Source organism: Zeus faber (assembly GCF_960531495.2).
Source record: "Zeus faber genome assembly, chromosome: 9".
In the NCBI taxonomy this organism is placed as follows: domain Eukaryota; kingdom Metazoa; phylum Chordata; class Actinopteri; order Zeiformes; family Zeidae; genus Zeus; species Zeus faber.
In genome coordinates, this window is record NC_137197.1 from 3,638,238 (window position 1) to 3,665,431 (window position 27,194).

General features: G+C 44.5%; 1 protein-coding gene across 3 annotated transcripts in view; it reads left to right on the forward strand.

Annotated features, from left to right (window-relative positions):
- Positions 1–27,194, forward strand: part of fndc3a (fibronectin type III domain containing 3A) — a 68,246-nt gene that overhangs the window by 37,738 nt on the left and 3,314 nt on the right. For 2 of the 3 annotated variants that reach the window (XM_080006407.1, XM_080006409.1), the window contains 19 exons: positions 168–497; positions 909–967; positions 3,176–3,342; positions 3,919–3,978; positions 4,079–4,217; positions 5,785–5,838; positions 6,221–6,345; positions 7,737–7,911; positions 8,591–8,677; positions 11,187–11,325; positions 12,653–12,721; positions 12,826–12,944; positions 15,629–15,734; positions 16,468–16,643; positions 21,338–21,451; positions 22,176–22,325; positions 23,022–23,362; positions 25,692–25,904; positions 26,859–27,025. In XM_080006407.1, coding sequence (XP_079862533.1) covers positions 168–497; positions 909–967; positions 3,176–3,342; positions 3,919–3,978; positions 4,079–4,217; positions 5,785–5,838; positions 6,221–6,345; positions 7,737–7,911; positions 8,591–8,677; positions 11,187–11,325; positions 12,653–12,721; positions 12,826–12,944; positions 15,629–15,734; positions 16,468–16,643; positions 21,338–21,451; positions 22,176–22,325; positions 23,022–23,362; positions 25,692–25,904; positions 26,859–27,025 — 2,790 coding nt within the window. The remainder of the gene's footprint in view (positions 1–167; positions 498–908; positions 968–3,175; positions 3,343–3,918; positions 3,979–4,078; positions 4,218–5,784; positions 5,839–6,220; positions 6,346–7,736; positions 7,912–8,590; positions 8,678–11,186; positions 11,326–12,652; positions 12,722–12,825; positions 12,945–15,628; positions 15,735–16,467; positions 16,644–21,337; positions 21,452–22,175; positions 22,326–23,021; positions 23,363–25,691; positions 25,905–26,858; positions 27,026–27,194) is intronic. The other variant, XM_080006408.1, reaches the window with a different exon arrangement.

Below are 27,194 nucleotides of genomic sequence, written 5' to 3' on the forward strand. Positions count from 1 at the left end.
TCTCTGTCTCTGTCCTCTCGCTCGCTCGCTCTCTCTCCCCCCCCTCCCTCCCTGCTGTTAAGGCTGTGTGGTTTTGTAAAAAGGCCCATTCTCCGGCCTGCATATCGGTTTGCCGTCTGTCCTCTTATCTTAGTCACCTCCATGTGTTGTGTCTTTGTTCTGTTCAGTCTCCACAGATTCTCACGGCCAACACGGACGCCCGCAGTTCGTTCACAGGGACGAGCGGACCAGCAAAACCTACGAGCGCCTGCAGAAGAAGCTGAAGGATCGTCAGGGTGGCGGCGGGGGGATCGGAGGGGGCGGAGGGGGAGGAGGAGTGGGAGGGCAGGTGAAGGACAGTCCCCCTCCCTCGCCGCAGAAAACCCCCGGCAGCCCCTCCACGCCCGACATCCACAATGGGGTGGGAGGGAAGGGGGGTGCGGAGCCCGAGGTGGGGCAGGCTGGCGGGGCCGCAGCCGACAAGCAGACGGGGCGGAGCAGGAACGGCAATTCAGCAGGTGGGAGCAACCAGGAAAACCACCTCAGAGCTGAATGACACTCCAAGAAAATGGGTTTTTGCAATTGCAGTAAATAATGCAAATTGAACCCAACATGGAAATATTTGCAAGAGCTTGCAATTTAGTAAAATACAATATACATACAATACTGATTTTATTTGGTGCTTACTCTATGTTGGATTGAACGTTTATAGATCTACTGAAACCCAAGCAAAACCACTCTTTTGTTTTTTTTCTCCTAACGTTAAGATAAAATACTTTTTTCTTTGAATTTGGCAATGATGCCAATTCAGCATCAACGGTAGAGTTTTGTCTACGTCAACATCCTTGATTTCCAAAGTTGTGCAGGAACCACGTTGCAGTGTGGGTGTCCCTGCCTCTCACTGACCGCTGCTGTGTTTCTCCCTGTAGAGCTGGATGAGGAGGCTCGGGCCTTGCAGGCGTCGCTGAGCAACATCACTAAACCAGTGGTTCGTATTCACTCCTTCTCCTTCAATGTCTTTGTTTGAATTTCTTTTGTCAGCCGCAATAGGATTTAAATCAGTTGTTGGTCTATTAAGCGTCCTGTTAGCGTCCGTGATGAATTCTCGCTGATGGCTAGTTAATGTAATCAAACCTGCTGACTAGAGACCATATGGCTGATTGTTTATTTGCTAATGTACCGTCAGACCTCAACGTCGGCGGTCATTAATCTCTCGTAAGAATGCTGATTTCCTTTTTTTCATTTTCCTTGTTCTTTATTTCGGTCTGTGACAATAAGGGTGTCGAGTGACACAAGGAACAGCTAATCTTTCGTGGGGAAAATATTGTATTCAAACAAATTAGAGGAATAAATTTCACTTAAAGGCAAATCGGATTGATCTATCTATCTCTCACTCAATTGGTGGGTCCCGATCCAGAACTGGTTCATGGGCCCATTTCTGGTGGGCCACAGGTGTATACATCTACTAATTAAAAAATCGATATGTATATTTAAAGGTAGAGCTGGTCGTCTAGTAATCTCAAGGTTGCGGGTTCGATCCCAGGCTCCTCCTGCTTGCATACTGTCGTGTCCTTGAGCAAGACACTTAACCCATAATTGCTCCTGGTGGCTGCGTTCATTGGTGTTTGAATAATTGTAAGTCACTTTTGGATAAAAGCGTCTGCTAAATGACTAAATGTCCTTTTTGGTTTCAAAGAGAACTTTATCGCATCGTCCATTTGTACACTGCATCTTTCTGCGTCAAAGCAAACAGGTTGTTTGTTCTTCTACTGCTGGTGTTAAAAAATAAAATATTGTTTGCTTTCATCCAAATTTCTCTCATAGAATATCCTCCTATTTTATGAGGTACAAAACCAGTTCCTCTTTATGAATGCTCTGTTTAACTAGAGACAGCATCATTGAGCTTATACAAGACAGGATACGTCATAGATCTGTGAGCTCCTCTTAAAAGCAGCCAAACCTATTGGAAAGGTGATGGATACCACTAAGGGCACAGTTTGAATTAAGTCGAAGGTTTAGCTTCGAGGGGTATTATTGTGGGTTTTTTCCCCTCTTTGTTTTGCTGCTTCATCTTAGTGAAGTGAGCTTGAGAGCGGAGAGGTAAGGTGGGCCCAGGGGGCAGACGGGGCAGAGGAGACGCAGACCCGATTGAGTTTTCCCTGCATATGAAGTCTCCCCGCAGCACGGCTCAGCCTATTTTTAAACCTCCTCAAAAACAGAATGGGTAAAATAAAATGCCCGGGGGTTGTTAAGCAGCTCTGCTGAATGCTGAAAATTATTTTTCTGAATCAATATGAATGCTTTGCTGTCTGTAGGAGAGCCTGCTTCCCGGCTTTGGATAGATTTATCATTTATATGTTCGGCAAAATTGGGGGAAGGAATAGTCTAGACACTTCAGATTGTCACAAAATGCTTTGTTTCCAAATCGTAGTTTAAAAAAAAAAAAAAAGTCGTTTTGGTTAAATTTCCAAAGTACCAGGTCAATTTTAAAGGTAAAATGTGTAATTCTTGACCACTAGTTAGAGCACTAGCCTATCGCAGCCTAAAAAATAAACCGAGAATGTCTTTGAGTCCTTTGCTTTCTGAAGCCTCTCCATCTTGACACAGCTCGTTGAGTGTTGGTCACAGTGTTTGCGCTGTGATGTTTCCTCTTATGCAAACAACCAAACTTGTTTGTTCACAACGTTTCGGGCCCGTTTCTGAAGTGTGTTTCACTGTGGACTCGAAATCTAACCGCTCAGAAGCACCTGCGCGTTTTCACGGTACACTCAGTGCAGTCAACTGGAAAAAAACAATGGGCAGCAGTTCAATAGACCAGTTGAGAGCTTCATTCTCGGTGCAGGCAAATAAGCCAAAAATTGTTTTGTGATATAATAGAATGTTTCATTGATTAGAGTTTAGAGAATTAGAAACTTTACTGTAAGGATTCAGGTGTAGCTTACTATCTGACTGTTATAATAACAGTAGAATCATCTAGTTCATAGAGTACCCTATTTCTACCTGATACTTACCGCTGCCCTGTGCCAAATATATTGTACTTACCTTAAATATTACCTGCAATACTTTATCGAGTACAGGGGAGAAGATTTGTCCAAAAATCTTCTTATATTCATGGACTTGTTTTCTTTAAAAAGTCATTCATTTTTACATTTAATGGCAGACACCCTGATGCACGCATCATCCCTGTGTAACCTAGGTAACAGACATTCATGCCAGAGGGGCAGTGCTGAGCTGGACTGCCCCCAGCAGGCTTGAGAGCCAGGAAGGCGGTGCAGAGGACCTCCAGAGCTTCCCAGAGCCCCTCAGCTATGAGGCTTCGGTTTCTAACGGCGGCAAAGACGGGAAGTACAAGAGCACCTACAGGTGAGCAGGAGCCTTGAGATATCACAAGAGGTAACTGTAGTTTCATCAGCCGTTATGAGAAGTCTCTCGTAACAATCTTTACATCTTGCACCACCTTACCAATATTAACACCGTAAAATCCCGTCTTAAGACCCGTCGCTTTGTAAGGGCTGTTGCACCTCGTACACAATTCTTTCATTAATCTTAGTTGTCAGCGCAGTATCGACCTGTCTGCTCATTTGGTCAGCATTTGTAATTTCTAAATGTGCTTTGTAAATAAACTTGACTTGACTTACTGTCCAAATCTGCTCGATATTTTGCACTGACCTTTTACCCCCAATAGAAAATGAATCCATGACAAATCCAAAAAATAAACTTGTGAATGGGATTCATTTTACACAGTTATGCCCTTTAAAGACACCTAGAAATGATCTTATGTTGGTCCAGTGAATAAGAAGTCTTCAAAGATGGGTAAATGTCCCTTAATACCTTCATGTTGGAACCTGGAGTGCTATCAAGTTGAACCTGATGGGACCAATGAGCTGCAAATGTTGTTTAGCTCAGTTGAAATTATCGTCAAATTTCCTCTTGACGCAGCGGAGAAGAACTAAGTGCAACTTTAGAAGACCTTCGGCCTGCAACAGATTACCATGTCAGGTTGGTGCACCTTCCATCTGCTGGATCCCCTGCAAAATATGAGCCAAGGGCTCTTTTTTTTTTTTTTTTTTTTTTAAACCCAGTATGCATCTGTCTCCAGGATCCAGGCTGTGTGTAACTGTTTGGATGGAAATCCCTCGGAGGCTGTGAGCTTCACCACGTTGAGCTGTGAGCCCGACACCCCCAACCCCCCCAGGAAGGCCAGCGGGACCAAGAGCGTCCTCGTTCTCCAGTGGAAGGTAGAGTCCTGGAAGAGACCCGCCCCCATATACGGGAGTACTGCGCACACGTTTTCTCCATGTTTTTTTTTATTTTGGAGATCAGAAGTAGCAGCCCAGTCTGTGATGTGATGTGATGTGTTGAGGATTTTGACAAATTAATTATTTTTACTTTGATATAATGATGATTAACAAGGGATTCACTGACGTCACACGCAAACATAAAGTCCCTGTTGTGGAAAGTAACAGATTTACCCCAAAAGGATGTGTCTAAAGTGATATCTGTTGTTGTTCCAGAAAAGAGGCACAAGGATATCTACTCTACTGTTTGACATCTGCTCTTCACTCCATTTTTGTAAAAAATAAAATTTAAATAGATTAATATTGAACACAATTATGGCATCAAACATTTTACAGAAAATGTTGAATTGTTTTCATGTACCTTTCCAAGCGCCCCGTTGACCAAGATCATTTGTTCAGACTCTAGAAGTCTAGTAAAATAAGTCATGTCTGCTCCATCAAAGCAGAACCTCATGACAGGAAGTTGCTTTGAAGTTAAATGGAAGGTATTGGCTTTGAACGGTGGCATGCAATTAAATGCATGCAATGTCAGTAAACGCAGACCAGGATGCACTTATTTGGGAGTGAAATGTTACCTTAAGAACAGCCAGTTGGCACCGGCTTCAACTCCCACAACAGGTTTTGTATGGGCGGCTGCATCTACTCTATTTATAGGTCAGCGGGCACACACACACACACACACACACACACACACACACACACACACACACACACACACACACACACACACACACACACACACACAACTTTTTTGTATTACGTTTACATTTCTTTGGCCACCAGTTCCCCATTGAAGATGTGAGCATTGAGAACACAAAAGTTTCCCGTCTTGGGTGGTGGAGGGGGAAGATATTTATGGAGTGAATAATTGGGAGAGCCTGCAATGCTTTAAAAGCAGGTTTCTGATGTTTGAGAAGGTCTCCAGTTTAAATTTCCAGACTGTCTGAGGTAATAAGCAGTGAGGAACCTAAACACTGCTGCTGAGAAGCCCTCCAGCAAGGCACCGAACCGCTGCTGGCTCACTCACCAGCTGCAGAGGATTTGTGGTTTTACAAAGCAGAGTGTGTGTGTGTGTGTGTGTGTGTGTGTGTGTGTGTGTGTGTGTGTGTGTGTGGTGTGACGGTGGCTGTATTCTCAGCAAATATCCACTGAATAAACAAAGCTCAAGCAGGCAAAATGTACAGCACCTGGATATAACTAGCTTTTAATTAAACTAAGTACTTGAATAAAGCTAAATATTTTAATGGAGCTGAAAACTTTCCCCAAATGTTTTCAAGTGTCTCCATTTTGAGAATGTCATCTCTAAAAGTTAGAGTTAACACTTAGAATAAGTCCAAATGATCTCCACTATGTTTTTTTTCTCAAATTTATGATCAATTGCTTTGAAGGTGACATTTATAAATTGGGGAAATGTATTATGATGTAATGTAAAATGTATTTATTATGCATAGTTGTGGTGTCACTTTCCCAATATAGCTGCTGTTGAATACCCTGTGTGTTTCCACAGCCTCCGTGTGACAATGGTTCCAAAATCCAGAACTACATTCTTCAGTGGGACGAGGTACTGTTGGGTCTTCTCCAAATACCCTGCCTGAGTCTGCAGTCCAAAATCCTTGAAGTTAATCTCTGACCTTGCTATCTGACATAAAGGGGACTGTTCTAATAACAGTGGATAGAATCATCTTGTTCATAACTAGACTTGCTTTTATGGTTGCTACTGACCTCTGTCTTGTACCAAATATATACATCTTGATTTACAGATACAAATATACACGTATATGTATACCTTTATGTGCAATACTTTCTTCAAAAGAGAGATGATTTGTCCATAGATAAGTCTTATGTTGAGTTAAAATGTGTATTATAAGGGTCTTTATGTATTGAATGTAAGTCTGACCCTGGTCAGATACCTCTTCTGAAGCTCCTGTCCTCTTGTTTTTAAGGGGAAAGGCACTGGGCTGTATGAGCAGTGCTACTACGGCCCCCAGAAGCAGTACAGAGTGACCAAGCTTTCACCGGCCTCAAGATACTCGTTCCGCCTTGCAGCCAAAAATGACATGGGACTAAGGTACGAGGCCACGTTTACCACGGTGTCCTTAGCATCCGGTGTTTCAAGCTCAAAGTTCACTGTTTTTATTCTTCACATGCTCATACATGTGCTCATGTGCAGCAAAGTGCTGTGAGTGGCAAACTCTAAAAACTGCAATATTTTATTACAAAAATTGGGAAATATCCTTAGGATATATCCTATATATCATCAGGAAATATTGAACTGGAGAATATAATTAAAATTAGATACATTACATGCAACGTGAAGTGTAGTGGGATTAATATCTGATGAATGAAATGATTCCAGATAAGAGGAGTTAACCCTTTATGAATTCAGGATGGTCAGATGGTGCAATGAACATAGATATACTGATGTGTACATCAGCTTGTCTGACACGCTGTGGCTGCATTTCACACCACATCATACATCATTGTACACACAAAATGCACATAACAGGAAGCACATTCAACCACTGACACTGTTCATGAATTTGTGGATTTAAGTGGTGGATCTCTTTTTCCTTCATCCATCTATTGAAGCAATAAATTGCACAGCACCATCTCCGCGCACATTACACAGACTACACAAGACAGTATGCAGTATTTGATGGAAGCAAATTCATTTTTAAAACCATTGAGTTTACATTTGGGTATTATACTATATGGTCTGCCAAAGGGTGAAAGCTTGTGCTCAGAGTGGAGGGTGTGGGATGAGTCAGCCAGTATTTTCTGCGTTTCTCTGAGAACAAATGGTGCTTTTCAGACATGATGAATGCGTTTGCCTACTAATTTTCGTGTGCTAAATAGTATGGTAGTACAGGTGGTACTCACTTAACGACTGAGTACCGTTCCTAGCACCAGGTCGTTAAGAGAATTGATCGATAAGCAAGGACCTGTTATTTCATGGTAGGGAGCGTGGCTGCTGTGTATATACGGTATGTATTATATGCAGTATGTATATAGTATATAAAGGGTGATGAGATGCTTGGTATTGTACACAGTGTACAATACAGACTGGTCAGAGAGCTGGTCCTAAGTCTGGACGGTGGTTAAACAGGTAGGTGGTAAAGTGAGGAGTACCTGTATGCACTTCAGACGCTGCATCCATCTAGAGTTTGAGGGCGCCATTTGTTCCCATGATGCTTTGCATTCTTGAGTGAACACATCCTGACGTTCCGCAATGCACTTTGTGGAGTGACCATGGAACGTGAAATGGTTTTCCAGCTCAACACCAGATCAGGAATGAATAACAAAACACCCGATTAGTCTTAATTATTCTCTGTTAAAATGTCCAAATACACTCAGTTATATAGTTACTAATAACAAAGTCAAACGGTCAAATTCTCTCTCTCTCTCTCTCTCTCTCTCTCTCTCTCTCTCTCTCTCTCTCCCCCCCCCCCCTCCTCCCAGTGAGTTCAGTGAAGTGGTGGACCTGTTCACCTCGTGCAGCGTTCCGTCCCCCCCCCTCCCACCTGAGCTGGTGAGGGCAGGGGTGAGTTGGCTCTGCCTGCAGTGGCAGCGTCCCACCGGCTCCCCTAAGGAGGACGACATCTATTACGTCCTGGAGATGGAGGAGGAAGGATCGGTGAGGCTTGTTAAAGAAAACCACATTTGGTTTTACGTTCACTTTTGCTTTTTTAATGTTTTGTGTGTAAATTACATACATATTTGTATGCAAGGTTTATATTAAAATCTTGTTATTTCATGTGTGAAATTCAATGTTTTCCTTTATTTTTCTGCGTCACGCTAGTCAGGACCATTTTGATTGGAAATCCTACAGTTGCATTTCAAAATGGGATGCGCTGCTCGTGCATGCAGGAAGGAAGGAAATGTTCAGTAGTCATGAATCATGAAATTTGAGTTGACACTGAAATGTCATAAAAATAACTTAACATTTTAATTGGCTTTTTTGTCTATTTTATGGCACTATTATAGTATAATCCCATAACCTAGTGATTGTAATCATCCACCTCATCATGCAGAAGAAACATTTATCGGCATTGAATATAGGAACATAAAAATTATGGATGGAAACATATGGTTAACCATTTTCCAAAATTATGGTGTGTGCGCGTGTGCGTCCGTCCGTCCGTCCAACAAGGCTCTAATCCATAGACATTGAACAGCTGCCAGAAAAGACCATGAAAACAATTTAACTGGCTTTCCAAATCCCCCTGAGTTGTCATTTGTCTAAACCCCTTTTGTGTCTCTGCTGTGATTGTGTTTTGTTTTTTGCCGTCTTACTCTCCTCCTCTGCGTCGCAGGGATACGGTTTTCAGCCGAGCTACGACGGCGAGGAGCTCTCCTGCACGGTCAGAAACCTCCACAGGAGCACCAAGTACAAGTTTCGGGTAAGCGAGCGTCGCAACGTGTGTCATCCAAGCTGAGCCAGCGATCCAAGGGCGTAGCGAGGCTCTTTGGAGACGGGTTGGGTGTTCGGGGAGGGAGTCGCCGAGGCCCGCAGCGGCACGGTGACTCATCGCTTTGCCGGGAGCTGACAAGCATAAGCAGGAGGGAGGCCACAGCACAGCCCCAAAATACACCTAAAAACGCTGTCCCTTCAGTGGGGAGCGCTCTCTGACCTTAATGTAGGTACAAAGGTTATTTATGTACTCTGCACTTGTGATTTGATCGATGAACTCAGTGAATTGATTTAATTAAATGGTTTTCAATCTAAAAAGAAAGAATTTGGGCATAGGCTAGGATGCCTCTGTATTTAATCTGCTGCCTTATTTTGTTGTATCATTGTATGAAACCACCATTTTAATTTTGTTCTGCTCCCTATCCTGGCCAAGTCTCCCTTGGAAAAACCGGTTCTTCATCTCTGCAGAATTGTATTGGTTAATTAAAAATGAAAGGAAGTGTCCTCACTGCCTTGAATAAGTCAGGCTGAATTTTTGGGGCGCACTGGGTCTGTTAAGGGAGTAGTGGATTTGGATCTTTTTCCTCTTCCCTACCTGCTAGGGATTAGTAGCAACTACAAACTTCACCAAATGGGGAATAAGCCTGAGAAATGAGCGTGTTCTAGAAAACCCTTTTACTTTTTCCATTTCCAACTCTGGAAGCTCTTTGATGTTGGGTTGTCCAGTTCGCGGGCAAGTCAATGTATCGATTTCTGGAATGAAATTTGGAACTCAAAATGGCTGACGCCCACGATTACTACCTGTACAAAGTGAACGACTGCACTAAAAATCAAGTTTCTTGGTAAAATGTCTAATACTGTTATCTGCTTCTACATGTGGATGAGAAAGCTACAGTCATTTTTGGGACTTTTTGGGCAACCCATCGATTTAAAGCAACGTTATCCCCTGAGGCATTGGCAAAATATTTGGCTCACCGTGGTATCAACAATGTTCTGGAAGAAGGTTTTCAGCTCTGTTAACATCAAAAGTGAGTGGTAAAGTTAGCTGGGTTTGACAATTGTTAATAATTAAATGGGACATATTATGATACTCACTTTCAGTGATTATGCACATACATTTGGGTCTCTGATGGGCCGACTAACACACAGACTGTGAAGGCAACAGTCAGTTTTTGTGGGCTCCCTGTTTCAGAAAACATGTGGTGAAACATGCCGTTCAGATTTGTCCCCTCTCCCTCCGTCAAGTGGGGCTCATTAGAATTGGGTGCATGGTGCCTAATTCGGTGCTTCAGACATGTTACGGGGACCTCAGAGACCTATATTAACTTGTCGAAAAGAAGTTTAATTTGGGACCTTTAATCTTTGATAACTCTTAATAAGCCAGGGATGTGGAAGAGATTGCTATAGCTGGCTTTTGTGTAGTCTAAAGGCTATTTTCCTACTTCTGGAGCCAATTTATACAAATGTCCCTTAAATAGGTCGTATTCCATCCAAGGATACTCTGCTGACGTCAGTTCCTATGAAATCTACCGATAATGTTACCGACTATACCTTCTTTCTGCAAATGGCCATAAATTAAATTTGGTCTGTTAATTATCGCTGGATTCTAAGCCAGAGATTTTGGTTTGCATGGTTGACCCATGAACATCTTGAAGGCTTATTCCCCCTCTTGAACCAGTACTTGAATGCATTATATACTCCATGTTGTACGATGTGGATTTGTTTAATGTTGATTATTCATGCAACTTGAGCGTTAAGATCGATTCGGTTTATTTTTCTTTTTAAAGCAATAGTTTTTAAACAATTTCTTTGCATAATTCTAACTATTGTAACTATTCGTGCAGCTGTGCACATTATTCTGCACGAATACCAAGGAAAACAATTATAATAATCAGTCGACTTAGAAAAATGTTTGTATCCCTAATAAATTGTATAAATATTGTGGAACTAGAGGAACTATTGATTTGTTTTTCTTCTTACCCTGGTTTGTGTGTGCTGCAGTGAGCACCAGACACAAGCTTCCTGTGGGCCCACAGGGTTAAATTCAAATGCCACTAAATCACAGATCCCCTAATCGCCACAGTTTATCATTGCCTCTGTTAGAGGTGTGCGGGGAGGGAGGCATCTTGGCGAGTGACGCCTGCTTGTGATCATGCGTCTAGTCAGCACCTGATGTCTGGAAAATACCAAGATGACCTTTGTGCGAACGCTGTGACTGTCAAGCCGCCTTTATAACAACTCCAACAGCAGATCAGACTGTGGGAACCCGCCCCCTGGTGCCGGACACAGAAGCCGCAGAAGGGCGGAGCTCGTTGCATGCGGTGTCAGACTGTCCATAGAAATGAATGAGACTCCCAGGCAGCTGTCATTTGTCGTATTCAGTGTAACAGCGGCTTCAATCTACGTCAGCAGCGGCAGATATGCTGTCAGGAGGAGCGTGACGCTGACCTCGTTTTATATTTTTTACTTATTTTTTATTTTGTTGGCTTCACCTGCAGGTGGCAGCATACAACACGGAGGGGAAGAGCAATCCCAGTCAGGTAGCAGAGTTCACCACCAGCCCAGACAGACCCAGCTGTCCCTGCAGGCCCGTGATCCGGGGCAGAGCCCAACCCAACAGCTTCAAGATGGCCTGGGGTGAGAACCTTTCCTAGGGATACAGTTCAAGCAGGACCAGTAGAGGCTATTTACATCTCTAAAGAGTCTATTATTACAATGATCAAGCAGGATTTTCACACTAAATATCTTCACATTAACATACAGTTCAGTTTGATACACCTCTTAATGTCTGATTCACAAGCAGATCTTTGTTTTTATTGAAATGGCTAACATAGCGTGCGTGCGTGTGTACTATATATATCTGTTCTAGGCTTATATAATGATGGTAGTATATATAATAATCACAATTTAATTGTTAATTGCACTTTTTTGCATGTCAATTATTCATCATCTAAAATGTTGTGCTCCTGACAGCCCTACTCTGCCAGTGCAATATGTAACCCGGTAGGAAGTTGTAATGGTGATCAGTAGGTCATTTATAAACTAAAACGGTCGAACATCACATGCTTTGGTTCCTAGGAGGGGATGTTACTCAGTTTACCCAAAGTTTTCCTTTGCCGAGGTTTGTTTTTGTCGAGGGCTCTCCGGGCGGCGGTTATGTTTGTTGTGATTTAATGTTATTTCTGACCCGTGGGCGAAGTTTATCACGTACGTAAATAGCCTTCATGGATTGCCTTTCCACCCAGATCACTTGAGCTCAGATCCAATCGAAGTCTAGAGGTCTGCGCAAGGTCTGGATCAGTCCTGTTGCAAAGGCTGCGAAACACGTTTAGTGCTTTTATAATCAATGTGTCTTTAAATCCAGGGGAGTATTCCCGAAAGCTCACCAGGAAAAAGCGGCAATAACCCACTTTAGACTAAACAATATAAGGAATTTAAACACATTATTACAAAAAACACAATGGTCTGGTTATTTTTCAATAATTTAATGTTGCAATAATGTCGTTTCCATTTAAACTGATCTAAACTAAGTCATCCGCATGTTCCATTTATACCAAATTCCTTTACCTTGTAATAAGTGACGGTTTTTAAGTAACTTATTACAATTTAATTTGAACTATACCAACTTGTAGTTGCAAACTCCAAATTTTGAGTCATGTCCTTTTCTTTAAAAGAGCGCCCCCTCGTTCATTTGATCTCAGAGGTATAAATACTCATTACTCAGTGGTAAATTAGTTCTTACTCATTTATTCAGCCAATCAGATCAAAGTATACATTTAAGAAGCCACGCCCACCCATTGAGCTTACTATTGGAGTTGCTATCGAAAACTATAGAAAGCCTCCTCATATTAGTCATTTACAGATAAACTGTTGCTGAATATTTTGTCGTGTCCAAGGTTTTGAGAGGTAAACAGATAAGACTGATTTCTGGCTTTTTTGTTGGTTGTCTCGTTTGATTCTACAGAACCCCCGAAAGACAACGGCGGGGCAGAGGTCACAAAATACGTTGTGGAGCTCTCTGAGGGTTTGAGCGGTACGTGGAACCCATTTTACCGGACACTATAGACAGGAGACACTTATCTTTGTTTGTTTGTTTGTTTTTGTTTTTCTCTAATGTTTTGTTTTCCTCCTGTTCAGGGCTGTCGTGGGAGCTGGTGTACTCGGGGCCGGCCACGGAGCACATCTGCGATAGCCTGAAGCCAGGCTGCGCCTACCAGACCAGGATCTACTGCATGAGCGAGGGGGGGCAAAGCCCGGTGAGTCATACACACACACACACACACACACACACACACACACACACACACACACACACACACACACACACACACACACATTCAAGCGTCAGGGCCTGGACATGGCAGTGGAAACACGGATGTTCTGTTGTTTAACTGTTCAGTTAGATAGCCGAGTGTGTAAACATCTGCGACGGCCATTTTTACCTGCCGTGGCATGCGGGAGTATCAGGATTATTCTTTTTAATAGGAGACTCTTGAAATGAAGCCTGGGAGGGTTTTTTATGATGGGTGGAAAGTAACAGTACTTAAGTACAGACTTTCACGCCATTACATTTCAAAGCAAATATGCGTAGCTTTACTCTATTACATAGCACAGTCGCGTTGCTTTTTTTTTTTTTTTTTTTTTTTTTTTGTGGAGCCAATCAGATTGCACAGTATCCTATTAAAAGGCTGTGTTATACTTAAGTAGAGATGCCAATGTGGTGCTTTAACTTTGTCTCAAGTCATTTTGTGTCAAGAGTACATCTTCCACCACTAGAAATTTTTCAGGTTCTTTTTTTTTTTTTTTTTTTTTTTTTTTTTTTTTTTTCCCCCCCCAGGTTTGCTTTTTAATTCTGGTACATTTTCTTCGTTTAGCATCTGTGACAACTGGAAGTGTTTCTGTGAAGGCGATCTTGAATCTCATCTGCTGCTGTGATTAAATTTGCCGTGAATAATTCTCTACCTGTCTCTTTTTGGAGCACCTAAATGATAATTTGCCATCCGCTCGTGTTTTTTATGTTGGGGCGGATTAGTCGGCGCTTCCTTCGTATGTAAGTACAAGGACAAAGGCCTCTAATTGATTAACCTTCTCTGCATGTGTCGGGAGATGTTTTTCGTAATCAGTGCAGTTCACGGACATTCTTCATTAATTTCCTCATCGTCTATTAGTGCATGCATTTATTCATGATGGTGCTTGTAAAAGGAGGTGACTCATGGTGGCTAGCTCCTTTTTTTGGTACAGCGCAACGTGACATAACGCTCACATGTTTGGCTTTTTGTCACACTGGTTGAGAGTCTGGCAATTGACAACAAGGAATGGAGCATATTTCTCTGAAATTGTGGAGTGTCTCGTCAACTCCCAATTTGTTCCCCTGCTGTTTAATGGTTGGAGTGGTGTTAGTTGTTGTGGGGAAGGAGACAGCTTAGGGCAAATGAAGAATATGCAGAACAACCACGGGTGAGCATGTTGGAAGCAGGTGGAGGATTTGGAGGTGGTGGCGGTGATGGTCCGGTGATTAAGTTGCGGCTCCAGGTTATTACTTATATAATAATATCATTAAATATGAATAATTAATATCGGTAAAAAAATAGGGGCTTCTACTTGTATTGCCGGTGGAAACCAGGTGATCAGCTGTTGATCACGCCAGATCATTGATGTCTGCTGCCCAATGCGTATGTTACACGTCACGCCCCATGATCACGCCTCTTAGTCTGGAAAGCCGGCATACTATCTAAAATCACACACGGGGCCAGCATTATGCCGCCTTTGTTTGGGTCAGTGTAAAAAAAGCACTTCTTCTTTGCCGTCTTCCCTACGGCAGTATTGTAGGATCTGTGTATGAAAGCGGCTTCAGACAAATCTGTACAACAATATCACTATATTGTTGGTATCGATAATTTGACAATATTTTAGGGACTACCACTGGAGCTTCTATAAGATATTTACGCATAATAAATATTAGAAAGTATCATTAATAATGTTGATACTATGACATTGATTAGAACAGTTGAGAAGTTCAGGAAACCTCATTACTGTGCTGTAAGGATCCTTAAATACATTTAACTGTATCACAATATTATGATGACAAAAATCCCAGATGATGTCTAGATTCATGTCACAATAGGGCCGGGACTGATGATATTGTGCGCGCGCGGGGGTGCATAGAACGTAATGTAATGTGGCAAATGCGGTCTCCCTTCTCTGTAACCCAAGAAACACTGCGGACCTGCCTCCATGGCGGTCCTTTTATACTCCCTAAGCCCCTCCCACAGGCTCAATTAACATTACTTATGTCTCTTCAGCAGAGCCTCAAGCTATGGCTGAATCTGGTAGAATAATTACCATAATTTATACTCATAATAATCATTTAAAGAAATTATAAAAACACACTTAGGACCATGACCTAAACAATAAACATAAAAATGCATCTTCCGGATCACCTGACCATTGGCACGCCGCGCATGCATGCCCGTCCCGGTGCTACTTAGAACGCGGGAATCAGTTGCTGCGGTTTCAATATATGAAACCGTAATGGGAGGAAAGTGGTGGTAAGTAATATATGAATGAATACATGTAATGTCCTCGTGTGAACCCTTGAAGAATTACTGGAAAGGAGGGGAAAATGTGATGTGGCGATGAGGGGGTTAATTACTTGGCAAAACAGCGGAGGGCAGCGGAGAATGTGTGCCGTGTCTGTAGCTGCGCTAACGGCAGAGAGTGACTGAGCTCTCCTTCAGGCGCTTTTGTTTGTTTAGTTGTATTTGTTTTTTTTTTACTGAATAGGCAGCTTTAATCCTCTTTAACACAATGTCTTTGATGGTTACAGAATATTGCACAATATTGCAGTTCATAACAGCAGGTCAAAAACAAATTCCTACATAACTCTGGGAGTGTGTAACTGTGTTTAGTCCTAATTTGTGTCTGGTCTCCCCCTGGCTAGCTGTCGGAGACCCTGCAGGTCCAGACTCCCGCAGTGCCCCCCGGGCCCTGCCAGCCCCCTCGGTTGGTGGGCAAACCCAAAGCCAGGGAGGTTCAGCTGCGCTGGGGTGAGTCATGACTCTGCGTGGGCTGTGGCACGGCTCCTCTCAAAGCCTTTGTTTGTGTTGGACCCTGGACGCTTGTGGTTGCGAGTGTGTGTGTTTGTTTTGATATTGTTATGTTCTCTGTCGTCCTTCTCTCAGAAATCGCTCTGATACCAAAGTTAAATTCAGCTATTTGCATCGGAAATGAACCCATTACAAAACTCCCAAGACCAGGAGCAGTGGCTGGGAGATATTGACACATTTTTTTAATACTTCTATATCGATAAATTAACAACATTTTGCTACCGCATATTGGTTCTTTCATAAGAGATTTACACAGGAATATTTGAAACCCAATCATCAGTGATGTGGACACTGTGGCCACACAGGTGTTGGTTAGAACAGTCAACGAAGTTCAGAAAACTGTATTACTTTTCTGTAAAACTCCATTTAACCATATACCAAATTATATTTAGTCTCATGTTACGATAACGATATTGCATCAATCTATAACACAGTCCAACTTGGAGCCATAACATAAACTCTTTATTTTTTAGCATCTGAAATGTTTGTTGTTTTTTTGTGAACGAAAGGGGTGTGTCAGTCACCCTGTCATTCTTACTCCAAAATGACCGTCCTAGTCTAGCTTGTTCATTGATAAGTAGGGGATCCGATCGGTACTCTGCTAAACTGCTTAGTGTCACAACTTTACCACCCAAGTCCTGACTCACGCCCGTGTGCTACGCGGCCCCTGCAGCTGCCCCCCAGCTGGACGGTGGCAGCCCGGTGTCCTGCTTCAGCTTGGAGGCGTGCGGGCCGCAGTCGGAGGAGAGCAGGGAGGTTTACCAGGGCCCCGACCTGGACTGCACCGTGGGAAACCTGCTGCCTGGGAAGACCTACAGCTTCCGACTTAAAGCGGCAAACAAAGCCGGGGTGAGATGGAGAAACTGTTAAAAAAAACAAAACAAAAAAAAAAAAACAAGGAATTGATTCGTCGGCCGTGTTGTGGGTTGATGAAGCTCATAGTTTTATCCGTCACATGCTCAGACCAGTACAAAGTACAGTGAAATGTTTACTGGCAAACTCTAAAAGGCTGCACTAGGTAGAATCAGAAAGAGAATTTGAGAGGAAATAATATTCTAATCCTCTTTTGACTGACTCTTTTTTTTTTGGCTCTGTTGGTTTAACGCACGGTGAGCGAAGGAGAATTTCCAGTGATCCAGAGTGAGAAGTGTTATTTATTTATTTGTTTTTTATTTATTTTTTCGATGATTACAATTTATTTTACAATTGCAAGTACCATATAAATATAATAGGAAGGTATATTGGCACTTAATTGTGAAAGACTTTAATTTTAAATTTGAACTGGACATTTCCATGTTGTGTTCTACTACAACTCAGTGAGTTACAGGTTGAATTATACTGAAACTTGGTGACAGGTCCCATATTCTGTTTTATTGGAACTCAGTGACCGTTCCATGTTCTATTATTGCTCCATGGTGAATAATGAACAATAATAAACACAGTGTAAAAATCAGCAATCTCACTATTGTGGTTAGTGAAAATTGAAGCGGTAGTCTGTATGTGCAACTGTCCTGTCACGTGAGCGTAGGTCACATGATGTAGTCATCGACAAACAGAATACCGATGAGACTAAATGATAATAAAATTTGATTCTCTGATCACGGACACAAACTCAAAATGTGACATTGTAAAAGGTGTTTAATAGTCAGTTTGATTATGAACATACAATTTAATCAAAATCAGAATTGGCAGGACAGACTTAAAAAAAAAAAATGGAAAAAAAAATCTAAAATGGAATCGGTGAAGATTGCAATTAGTGCATCTATATTTGGTAAACATGTTCTGTCACTTTACGGGGTGGTGCGTTTCAAGTGGTATATCCTAATGAGATGAATTTGTCTACTGTATATAGTTAGCTGTAGTAGCTCGCATGTGGTGCGAGCTACATTTATCACAATGTTCGCCAGAAAAACATCAACAATTAACTCATACGGCCGCGATGCACTCATGGATATAAAAATTTCCCTAAACGAACAACTTTGGGACTTTTTATCCGTGGGAGCAGAGTGGCCGGCGGAAATCCTACGCGGGAACACTCGCAACAACAACAAAAATGGAGTCGCTGTTCCACGAGCCGGCCCACGGAGGAAGCACCGAGGTAAACGAGGCGGCATTCGGGTCAGAATGAGGACGCAACCTTACCGTCCACCTCTGCCAAGCATCCTTCTTGCGAACGTCCAGTCCCTGGAGAACAAGATGGATGAACTTCGAGCGAGGATTCAATTCCAGCGTGACACGAGGAACTGTTGCGTCCTCTGCCTGACGGAAACATGGCTGAACCCACTGGTGCCGGATGAAGCCATACGTCCAGCCGAGGCCTTCTCCGTGTTCCGCGGCGACAGAACGGGAGAGTCGGGGAAATCCAAAGGTGGAGGCGTCTGCCTAATGGTAAACAACCGCTGGTGTAACGCCAACAACACCAAATTCCTCTCCCACTCCTGCTCGCCGAACCTGGAACAGCTGCCATTCTATGCCGTCCATTTTATCTCCCCCGGGAATTCAGCACGGTCATCATTACAGCCGTTTATATCCCACCGCAAGCGGACACCGACGCAGCCCTGTCGGTTCTGCACGATGTGTTGTGCGGATTTCAGAACAGACATCCCGACGCGGCTGTGGTGGTGACTGGGGACTTTAACAGGGCCAACCTTAAAAAAGTTCTGCCGAATTTCCACCAACATATCACGTGTGCCACCAGGGGAGACAGAACTCTGGACCATTGTTACACTCCTTACAAGAACGGATACAAGCCCGTGTCGCTTCCTGCTTTCGGGAAATCAGATCACGCCGCAATCTCGCTGCTTCCTGTTTACAGGCCTCTGATCGCGCGGGATCTGGTGATGACGAGGGAAGTGAAGCGGTGGACGGACCAATCAGAGGCTGCGCTTCAGGACGCTCTGACTGACGTAGACTGGGACGTGTTCCAAGCGAGCTCAAGTGACGTCAGCGAGTTTACGGAGGTTGTAGTGAGTTTTGTGGCTACGCTCGCGGATGAAATCGTTCCCACGGTGAAAGTTCGGATATTTCCAAACCAGAAACCATGGGTTGATAAATCCATCCGCTGCGCTCTGAATGCGCGCACGGCCGCTTACAACGACGGACTTGTATCTGGTAACATGGACAACTACAAAGCGGCGTCGTACAATCTGCAGAGGGCAGTGAAGGACGCCAAACGGACGTACAGAGACACCGTGGAGCTGCAGATGGAGCGGGGGGACACAAGACGCTTGTGGGAGGGGCTGCGAACAATAACAAACTACAAGAGCAGCTCCTCCCCAGCCACGAGTGTGGACGCCTCCCTGGCCAACCAACTGAACTCCTTTTATGCGCGGTTCGAGTCTGGCAGCAGCACCGCTAGCTCGCCGGCTAATTGGAGTTACACCGCTGGGGACGAGCGCGCACTCTCAGTGTCCGTGCACGAGGTCAGGAGGGCTTTGATGCGGGTGAACACCAGGAAAGCTGCGGGTCCAGATGGCATATCTGGGCGAGTACTGAAGACCTGTGCTAACCAGCTAGCTCCGGTGTTCACCACAATATTCAACATCTCCCTGGCTGAATCAGTGGTCCCATCCTGCTTCAAGAGGTCCACCGTCGTTCCTGTCCCGAAGATCGCCTCTCCTGCCTGCCTGAATGACTACCGTCCGGTGGCCCTCACCTCGGTGGTCATGAAGTGTTTCGAGAGGCTGATTAAGGATTACATCTGCGCCTCCCTCCCCCGCACCTTGGACCCGTTGCAGTTCGCGTACCGGCAGAACAGATCCACGGATGACGCGGTCTCCCAGGTACTGCACACCACGCTCACGCACCTGGATGGCCAGAAGGGGGCCTATGTGAGAATGCTGTTCATTGATTATAGTTCAGCTTTCAACACCATCGTCCCCACCAGACTGGCTGTCAAGTTGTTGGAGCTAGGATTGAATGCTCCGCTGTGCACCTGGATCCTGGACTTCCTCACAGGCCGCCCCCAGGTGGTCAAGGTGGGGAAGTACATGTCAAGCTCCCTCACCCTGAATACAGGATCCCCCCAGGGCTGCGTCCTCAGCCCCCTACTGTACTCCCTGTACACACATGACTGTGTGGCCAGGTCCAGCTCCAACACCATCATCAAGTTTGCTGACGACACCGTGGTCGTGGGCCTGATCACCGACTGTGATGAGAAGGCCTACCGCGAGGAGGTGGCTGACCTGTCACTCTGGTGCCAGGACAACAGCCTCCACCTGAACGTCAGCAAAACCAAGGAGCTGATTGTGGACTTTAGGCGTGGATCACAATCGAGGACGCACGCGCCGTTGTGGATTAATGGGACTTCTGTCGATAGGGTGAGCAGCTTCAGATATCTGGGAGTCCACATCACAGAGGACTTAACATGGACTGTTCACACAGACGCTCTGGTGAGAAAGGCGAGGCAGCGTCTCTACCACCTCAGGCAGCTGAGGAAATTCCGGGTCTCGGTGAGGATCCTCAAGTCCTTCTACTCTGGAGCAGTGGAGAGCATCCTGACAGGCAACATCACTGCCTGGTTTGGGAACTGTACTGCCCAGGACAGGGCCCTGCAGAGGGTGGTGCGTTCAGCTGAACGTACCACTGGAACTATCCTCCCCCCCTTGCAGGAGTTATACACCAGGAGGTGTAGTAGCAGAGTTCGTAGGATCATGAAGGATCCTCATCACCCCAACAACGGACTGTTTCAGCTGCTGCGGTCAGGCAAGCGCCTCCGCAGTCACGCAGCGAGAACAGAGAGACTGAGACGGAGTTTCTTCCCTCAAGCCATCAGAACTGTCAATGCTGACCTCACCAGGGGTCCTAACTGAGCCATGCACTAGGCTCCACTACCTACTGTACTGTATGTAGCATACTGTACCGCATACTGTATCACTGTTCAGGGTTGTTCGTGATGCCGTATTGCTGCGCCGTACTGTTGTATACTGTGCTGTATTATCCCAAACACTACCTCACACTATTCACATTCACATGCCACTTTAATTCACATGCCACTTTAAATGCACATATCTGTATATACATAGGCATATTCCTTCTATCTATTCCATTTTATTTCAATTTATTTTTTATTGTATTTTATTCTATATATTTTTTATCTTATTCTATAAGTATTCCACTTACTGTATTACGTTTTAGGAGTCAGTTAGTCGGTCTATTAGAAAGGAATTTTCTACTTTTTATTTTATTTTATTTTTGTACTTTTTCCTAGGACTTCTTGTGTGCTATCACCGGGTGCGTTGCATTACATTTCACTGCATATATGTATGGAAGTATGTATATGTATGTGACAAATAAAAATCTTGAATCTTGAATTAGCCTTTTTACGAGACGGCTACGCTGTGAATCACTGAGTCATTTTGCTGCAGTAACTTACGCCACAGAGACGCCCGGTTACACTGTTGCGGTATTTGTGGTTTTGCATAAAATGTCAATCTATTTGAATCCTATTGTGATCCTTACAAAATCATTGCTTCCCTCATCCGGTTGAAATAACAGGGTGATGTTTCCTGTTGTGTATTAACAAGCGCTCTTTGTGCCTCCAGTTTGGGCCCCTGACGGAGCGCTTCGAGGTGACCACGGGGCCCGGAGCCCCGGAGCCCTGCAAGCCCCCGTGCACCACGTGCAGATCCCCCAGCTGCGTTGTGGTCAGCTGGGAGGTGAGGCCCCAAAAACACATGCACACTGACCTGTCACTGTCCTATAATAACGTGCATTGCTGCAGGCAGCAATACACAGGGTCCAGTTGAGTCGTGTTGGGTACATATAACATGTTTCCGAGTTCTCTGAAACGCAGCACGAGTTACAATTTTACAAGTTTACATTGGACGCAAGAAAATTTATATGAAACAAAATACAGAAGTTAACAGAGAGCGGAACTGTGTTAAAGTAGAAATAATATGTAAATCCAGTGTAGCATTGATATGCGGTGATAGTTCTTGTAGATATGCTGATATAATGTTTCTGTATATATGTATTGTATATAAATAGCTCTTGATAGTCTGAAGTAGAATTATAGTACTGATAGTAATGGTAATAATTGCATTATAGTAATACTAACCGCCATCTTAATAATAACAATCAGAATGACTTTACTTTTCGCCAGGTGCATTTACATGTACTAGGAATTTCGTGGTGGTGATTATTGCTGCGTGTCTACAGACGAGTAGCGTTATAAAAAGCTTAACAGTCTAAGAAATAATTAAATAGAATAAGAAGGTAAATATTTTATAAAATTTGCCAACTATACACAAATAGTTGGGGGGGGGGGGGAAGCAAATTAATTATTTTTGTAATTAAATTACATTAAAGCAGGCTTATACTCTAGAAGTCCTATAAAAAATGTGTTCTTAAAGAGCTTGTGTTTTTTGTTTTTGTCCGTAGGCCCCTGCGTGTAACGGGGCCCCAGTGTCTGAGTTCCGGCTGGAGTGGGGTGCGGCCGAGGGCAGCATGCAGCTGTGTTACAGCGGCTCGGCCCTCAACCAGGAGATAAAGGGGCTGCTCCCCGCCACCAGCTACTTCTGCAGGGTGCAGGTGAGCACAGCGGGGAAAACTGATTTCAGTCAAATATTCTCTGCGGTGTCATGTCACTGTGTACATGGCACGTTGTAGTACGTCATACAGAGCTTGTCGTTTAATTGAATGATGGTGAGAAGAAAGAAAGGGATTAAACTCACTCACCCGTCTCACAAAACAAACATGATAACATGTTCGGGTATCATGTTTGTTTAATTAGAAGCCATTTTGAATCTGCTGCTTGGTGAAACCGCGAATCAGGACTCTGAAAGGACTCTGGACAAAAGGGGGAAACTGGACGTTGCTTTTGCTTAATTACAGCTCCCCCCTGTGGTGAGGAGCAGTCAGTGCACGGCCTCTGCGCGCGTCTCAGAGTACCTTTCTGTGTTTTTCTCTGGCCCTAAACTCCTGTGATTGAGGATTATTTGGAGAATTATTTAAGAATTTCTTGGAGTAGTTAAATACTAATATTTCAAGGCCAATAATTCAAGAGAATAGCGATTGAAATGATTTGCTGAGGAATGATTAAGATGCTACATGGTCCAAATAGATTAGTTGAAATTGAGTATAATATTTACATTTTTATGACATGCATTTAGCTTGTTTGCATTTTATTTTTACAACTTGATTACCCTCTATCAATGCAAACCACTTTGATGTACATATTTAAAGGTGCTATACAAATCTTTTTATTTTTTTATTTTTTTTGCGCAGGCTGTGAACGTGGCCGGCGTGGGGCCCTTCAGCGAGGCGGTGCTGTGCCAGACGCCGTGCTCGGTGCCCGCCGCCGTCACTAACGTGCACGCGCTCAAGGAGTCGGAGCTGCGAGCGTACGAGGCGGAGGAGGAAGAGGAGGACGAGGAGGACGAGGACGCACCCCCGCGGCCGGCCCTCTACTCGCCCTCCACCTGCCTGGGGCTGAGCTGGGAGCCGCCCTGCGACCACGGCTCCGACATCACCTCCTACCTGATCGACCTGGGCGAGCGCCAGCCCCTCTGCGTGGGCCCCGTCACCAGGCACATCATCCAGAACCTGCAGCCCGACACCAGCTACAGGTGGGTGCTGCCTGTTCGAGCGGCGCTCAGCGGCGAGCTCATGTTGTCACCCTATCTTATATCGCTCCAAAGGAGTGCTTCTCAAACTCTTGTCTATTGCTATCAGATGTCGACACGTGACACAAAAGTCAAGCATAAGGTAGTTTCAGCTTTCCCTTTGTCTTTTGCCCTCTCGCTCACACACAAATAGTAGTCCTTGCAGCTGTGATTAAAAATATATCTTTGTAATGATGATAATAAAGACATGTTTCAAGCAAGAAATCCAAAACAACAAAAGACAATCACACGCTGGGTCATAGTGGATCACACCAACGCACAGCTCCCTGCATCAAAGCTCGTTGAAGTCACATCACTTCACAAAATAAGTAGTGCAGTAACCAGTCTTGCACCTGCACCATCCATTTAGTTAAATCATTTAGAGTAATTACAAGTTTAAATGATGTTCCTGAGGCAGATGACACTGGTTTAAAACCGTCCTGTCTGCACTGAGCAGCGAGGGGGGGACAGGAGACGTATTTCTCTGCTCGGCCTCTTCTCTCCTTGACCGAGAGTGTTGAAGTTCAACGTGAGATCAGAGCCGTTTCAATTTGCACGGAGCCAGAACATTCGCAGCGAGCTCCGTTCTGAACGGATTAACTCTTTGCGCTCTGAGCTAAAGGTTACGAGCAGGAGACATTTGAATGAGTTGACCGCTCAGTGTTGTTGATTTAGTTTGATGTTTATTTTCTAAACTGGGAAGCAGCTGTTAAAGCAGCTCTGAGGTCCATGCTACGGCCTGATCTGCACAGTAAACACACGCGCAGTTCCTCTCGCATCGCTCTTGTACTTTTGTCGTTCATCAGAGGCTCTTTATCGACTTGAGCCAAATATTAAGCTGCCGCCATTATTACATCTCCACCTGGTAGGTCCCGATCCAAAACTGTCATGAATCCATTTTGAGCGGACTGTGGAGTTTACTGTATGTTCTCTTCTTCAAATGTAACAGCAGCTGGTACCACATACAATCACACCATCAGAAAGAATCATTGTAGACGCAGCTTGACACTGTATGTCAATCTTTTCTATCGATTAAAAGGTAATAAACGTTTTTAATTGCGCGTGAAAAAAATTATTAATATTTTGAGTGTAAAGGGGCTTTGAACATTATACTTCGTATAGATTGTCGTTTCCATGCTCAATTATGTGCGATGAGTTGCTTCCACCAAGTTGTGGGATGATAAAACAGAAAATCTCTTTATTTCCTTAGTAGGATACAACGAAGTTTGTCGTCTTCATTTGACCCATCCTACACCTAGGAACAGTGGGCAGCTGCAGTGCAGCGCCCGGGGACGCACTCCAGCCCCTTTGCCGGTGCCTTGCTCATGGGCACCTACAGGAGTAATAACCCCTAACATGTGTTTTGACGGTGGGAGGAAACCGGAGCAGCCGGAGGAAACAAAACACAAACACGGGGAGAACATGGAAACTCAAAAAAGGAAACACCCGGGACTCAAACCCAGGACCTTCTTGCTCTGAGGCAACAGTATGGGCCGGGTAAAGGGTAAAAATTCCCCCCAAAAGAGCACCTGGAGACCTCAGGACCTTGAAAGAACCTAATGCAGTGATGAAGTATCAATAACTTTTGAAAACTGGAGAGACACCGGCGGGTCCACAGGGCGTGGTCCGTTTTTGACGCGATTTTGGCGATTGGGTGACACTAGCGATGACACTATTTTTGGAAAATGGCTCGGAAAACCCACTTCGGTGTACCTGGACATCCCATACATTTTCTGAATGGTCTAGATGCTAGGTCATTTTATACTGTAAGGTCATGTTTAAAATGCTGTCATTACACTGAAATTGTAACTATGAGGTCGTATTTCATCACAGAAACAGAAAAGACAAAAAAAAGGTGAAAATAACATCTTTTCACAGCATGCAGAAAACGGTGTTTTTAGGACCCTAAAGCCAACATACCCTATGTAGCCGACGCATGTCAGCCATGGCTGGAAAGGTGAGACGGATCCAAAGAGCCCAGTTTCATTCAGATATCGTGATGTCAGAGGTCAAGGACCCGTTTTGAAAATAGTCATGCCCATTTACCTGGGTCAAAAGAGATGGCCGACTTTGGAACTTTTACGCCCGCTTCTCAGCAACTAGCACGACACGGTTTACAGCTAAGTCGAGTTTCCTCTAATACCAGAAGCTTAAACTCAGCTTGCGAGAGCCTGTCAAACGCGGACCACGCCCCGTGGACCCGCAGGGCTTAACAGGTTAACGGGAGTTTGCCGAATTTCCCCCCCGGAGATGAATGAGCTCGTATCTTACCTTAACCTGGCTCCTCCTCCAGGATTCGGATCCAGGCCCTGAACAGCCTCGGCACCGGGCCCTTCAGCCACACCTTCAAGATGAAGACCAAGCCGCTGCCGCCGCTGCCGCCGCGGCTGGAGTGCACGGCCTTCAGCCACCAGACGCTCAGGCTGAAGTGGGGCGACGGCCCCCCCAAGGCCAGCGCCGCCGACGCCCCCCAGTTCCACCTGCAGATGGAGGACCGCAGCGGCAGGTAGACGCACGGACACTGTGTGTTCTTCACGCGTTTTACGAAATAGAGTTTGAGTGAAATGAACTGAGGTGAGAAGGAGAATCTGCAGCATCATAGAAGTCTGAGGACAGTGAGGCTTCAATATGTCGTAGCGTCATTACCCAAAACTGAAAGCAAGTAGAATATTTTTGGGGTATTTATTTATATTAAAGGAGAATTGCACTATTGCCCCTCAGTGCCCCGTCCCCCCGCTGTTTATAGTTGTTTTATTTGGAGGAACCGGGCACGACTTGAAAATAACTTGCGATTATTTTCCGCACATAACGCACGGAGAGGGAGTCACCCAGAAAGTGTCCCCGTTACGCACGCTCTATGTTCATACTGTTCCATAAGGAGATAAAAGATAAATAAAAGAACCTACGTCAAAAATCAAAACACACTGTTCCGACGCGCCCATCACATATGGTGGCAAATGTCGCCATATTAGATGTTATCGAATATTGGCCCAAGCCTAATCAAAGTCAACCCAAGTGAATCTCTAGAAACTGTTCCACCCCGTAATGAGCTGCTACATGGTACTAAAGGGCAACCGTGGTTGCCGAGCGTGGTTCCGGTTGCCCCCTTGCTCCACCTCTTGCGGGTCTGTGTTTTTCTTTTCATTGTCTTTTGTCGAGTACTTTTGATATCCTTCATGGAGGAGACGAGCTGCACCGGTTCAGTAAAAGTCTCAAGGCCTTGAATTGTATTGTAGTCATTAGTTGTTTTATTACATTATAATTATAATAGATCGCTTTTGATAAAATTATAATATTCATATATGTATTAAATCACAAAAGGGACATTGCATTTGTCTTTTTTTTTCCTCTGTCTCAGTCTGAATGAGATCAGCTGCAGTGAATACAAAAGAAGAAGCTGTTTCCCCCAAAGTCTTTAATGTGTAGGAGTCTTATTTCTATTTCATGTTTCCTTTTCCAGGTTCCTCTCCCTGTACAAGGGACCGTGCCACACCCACAAAGTGCAGCGGCTCAGCGAGTCGACCTCGTACTCCTTCCGCGTCCAGGCCTTCAACGAGGCGGGAGACGGACCTTTCTCCCCCGTTTACACCTTCACCACCCCGCGCTCCCCCCCAGCGCCCCTCAGAGGTACTGCCTGCCGCTCTGCCCGTCTGCCTCTCTGCCCGTCTCTTGCTCAGTCTGTCTGTCCGTCTGTTGCGCTGTCTGTCAACTGTTTCTGTTTGTCTCCTCTCTTTTCTCTCTTCCTTCCTCTCTCTCTGTCTGTCTGCTTGCCCATCTGTTCTGCTCTCTCTCCTGT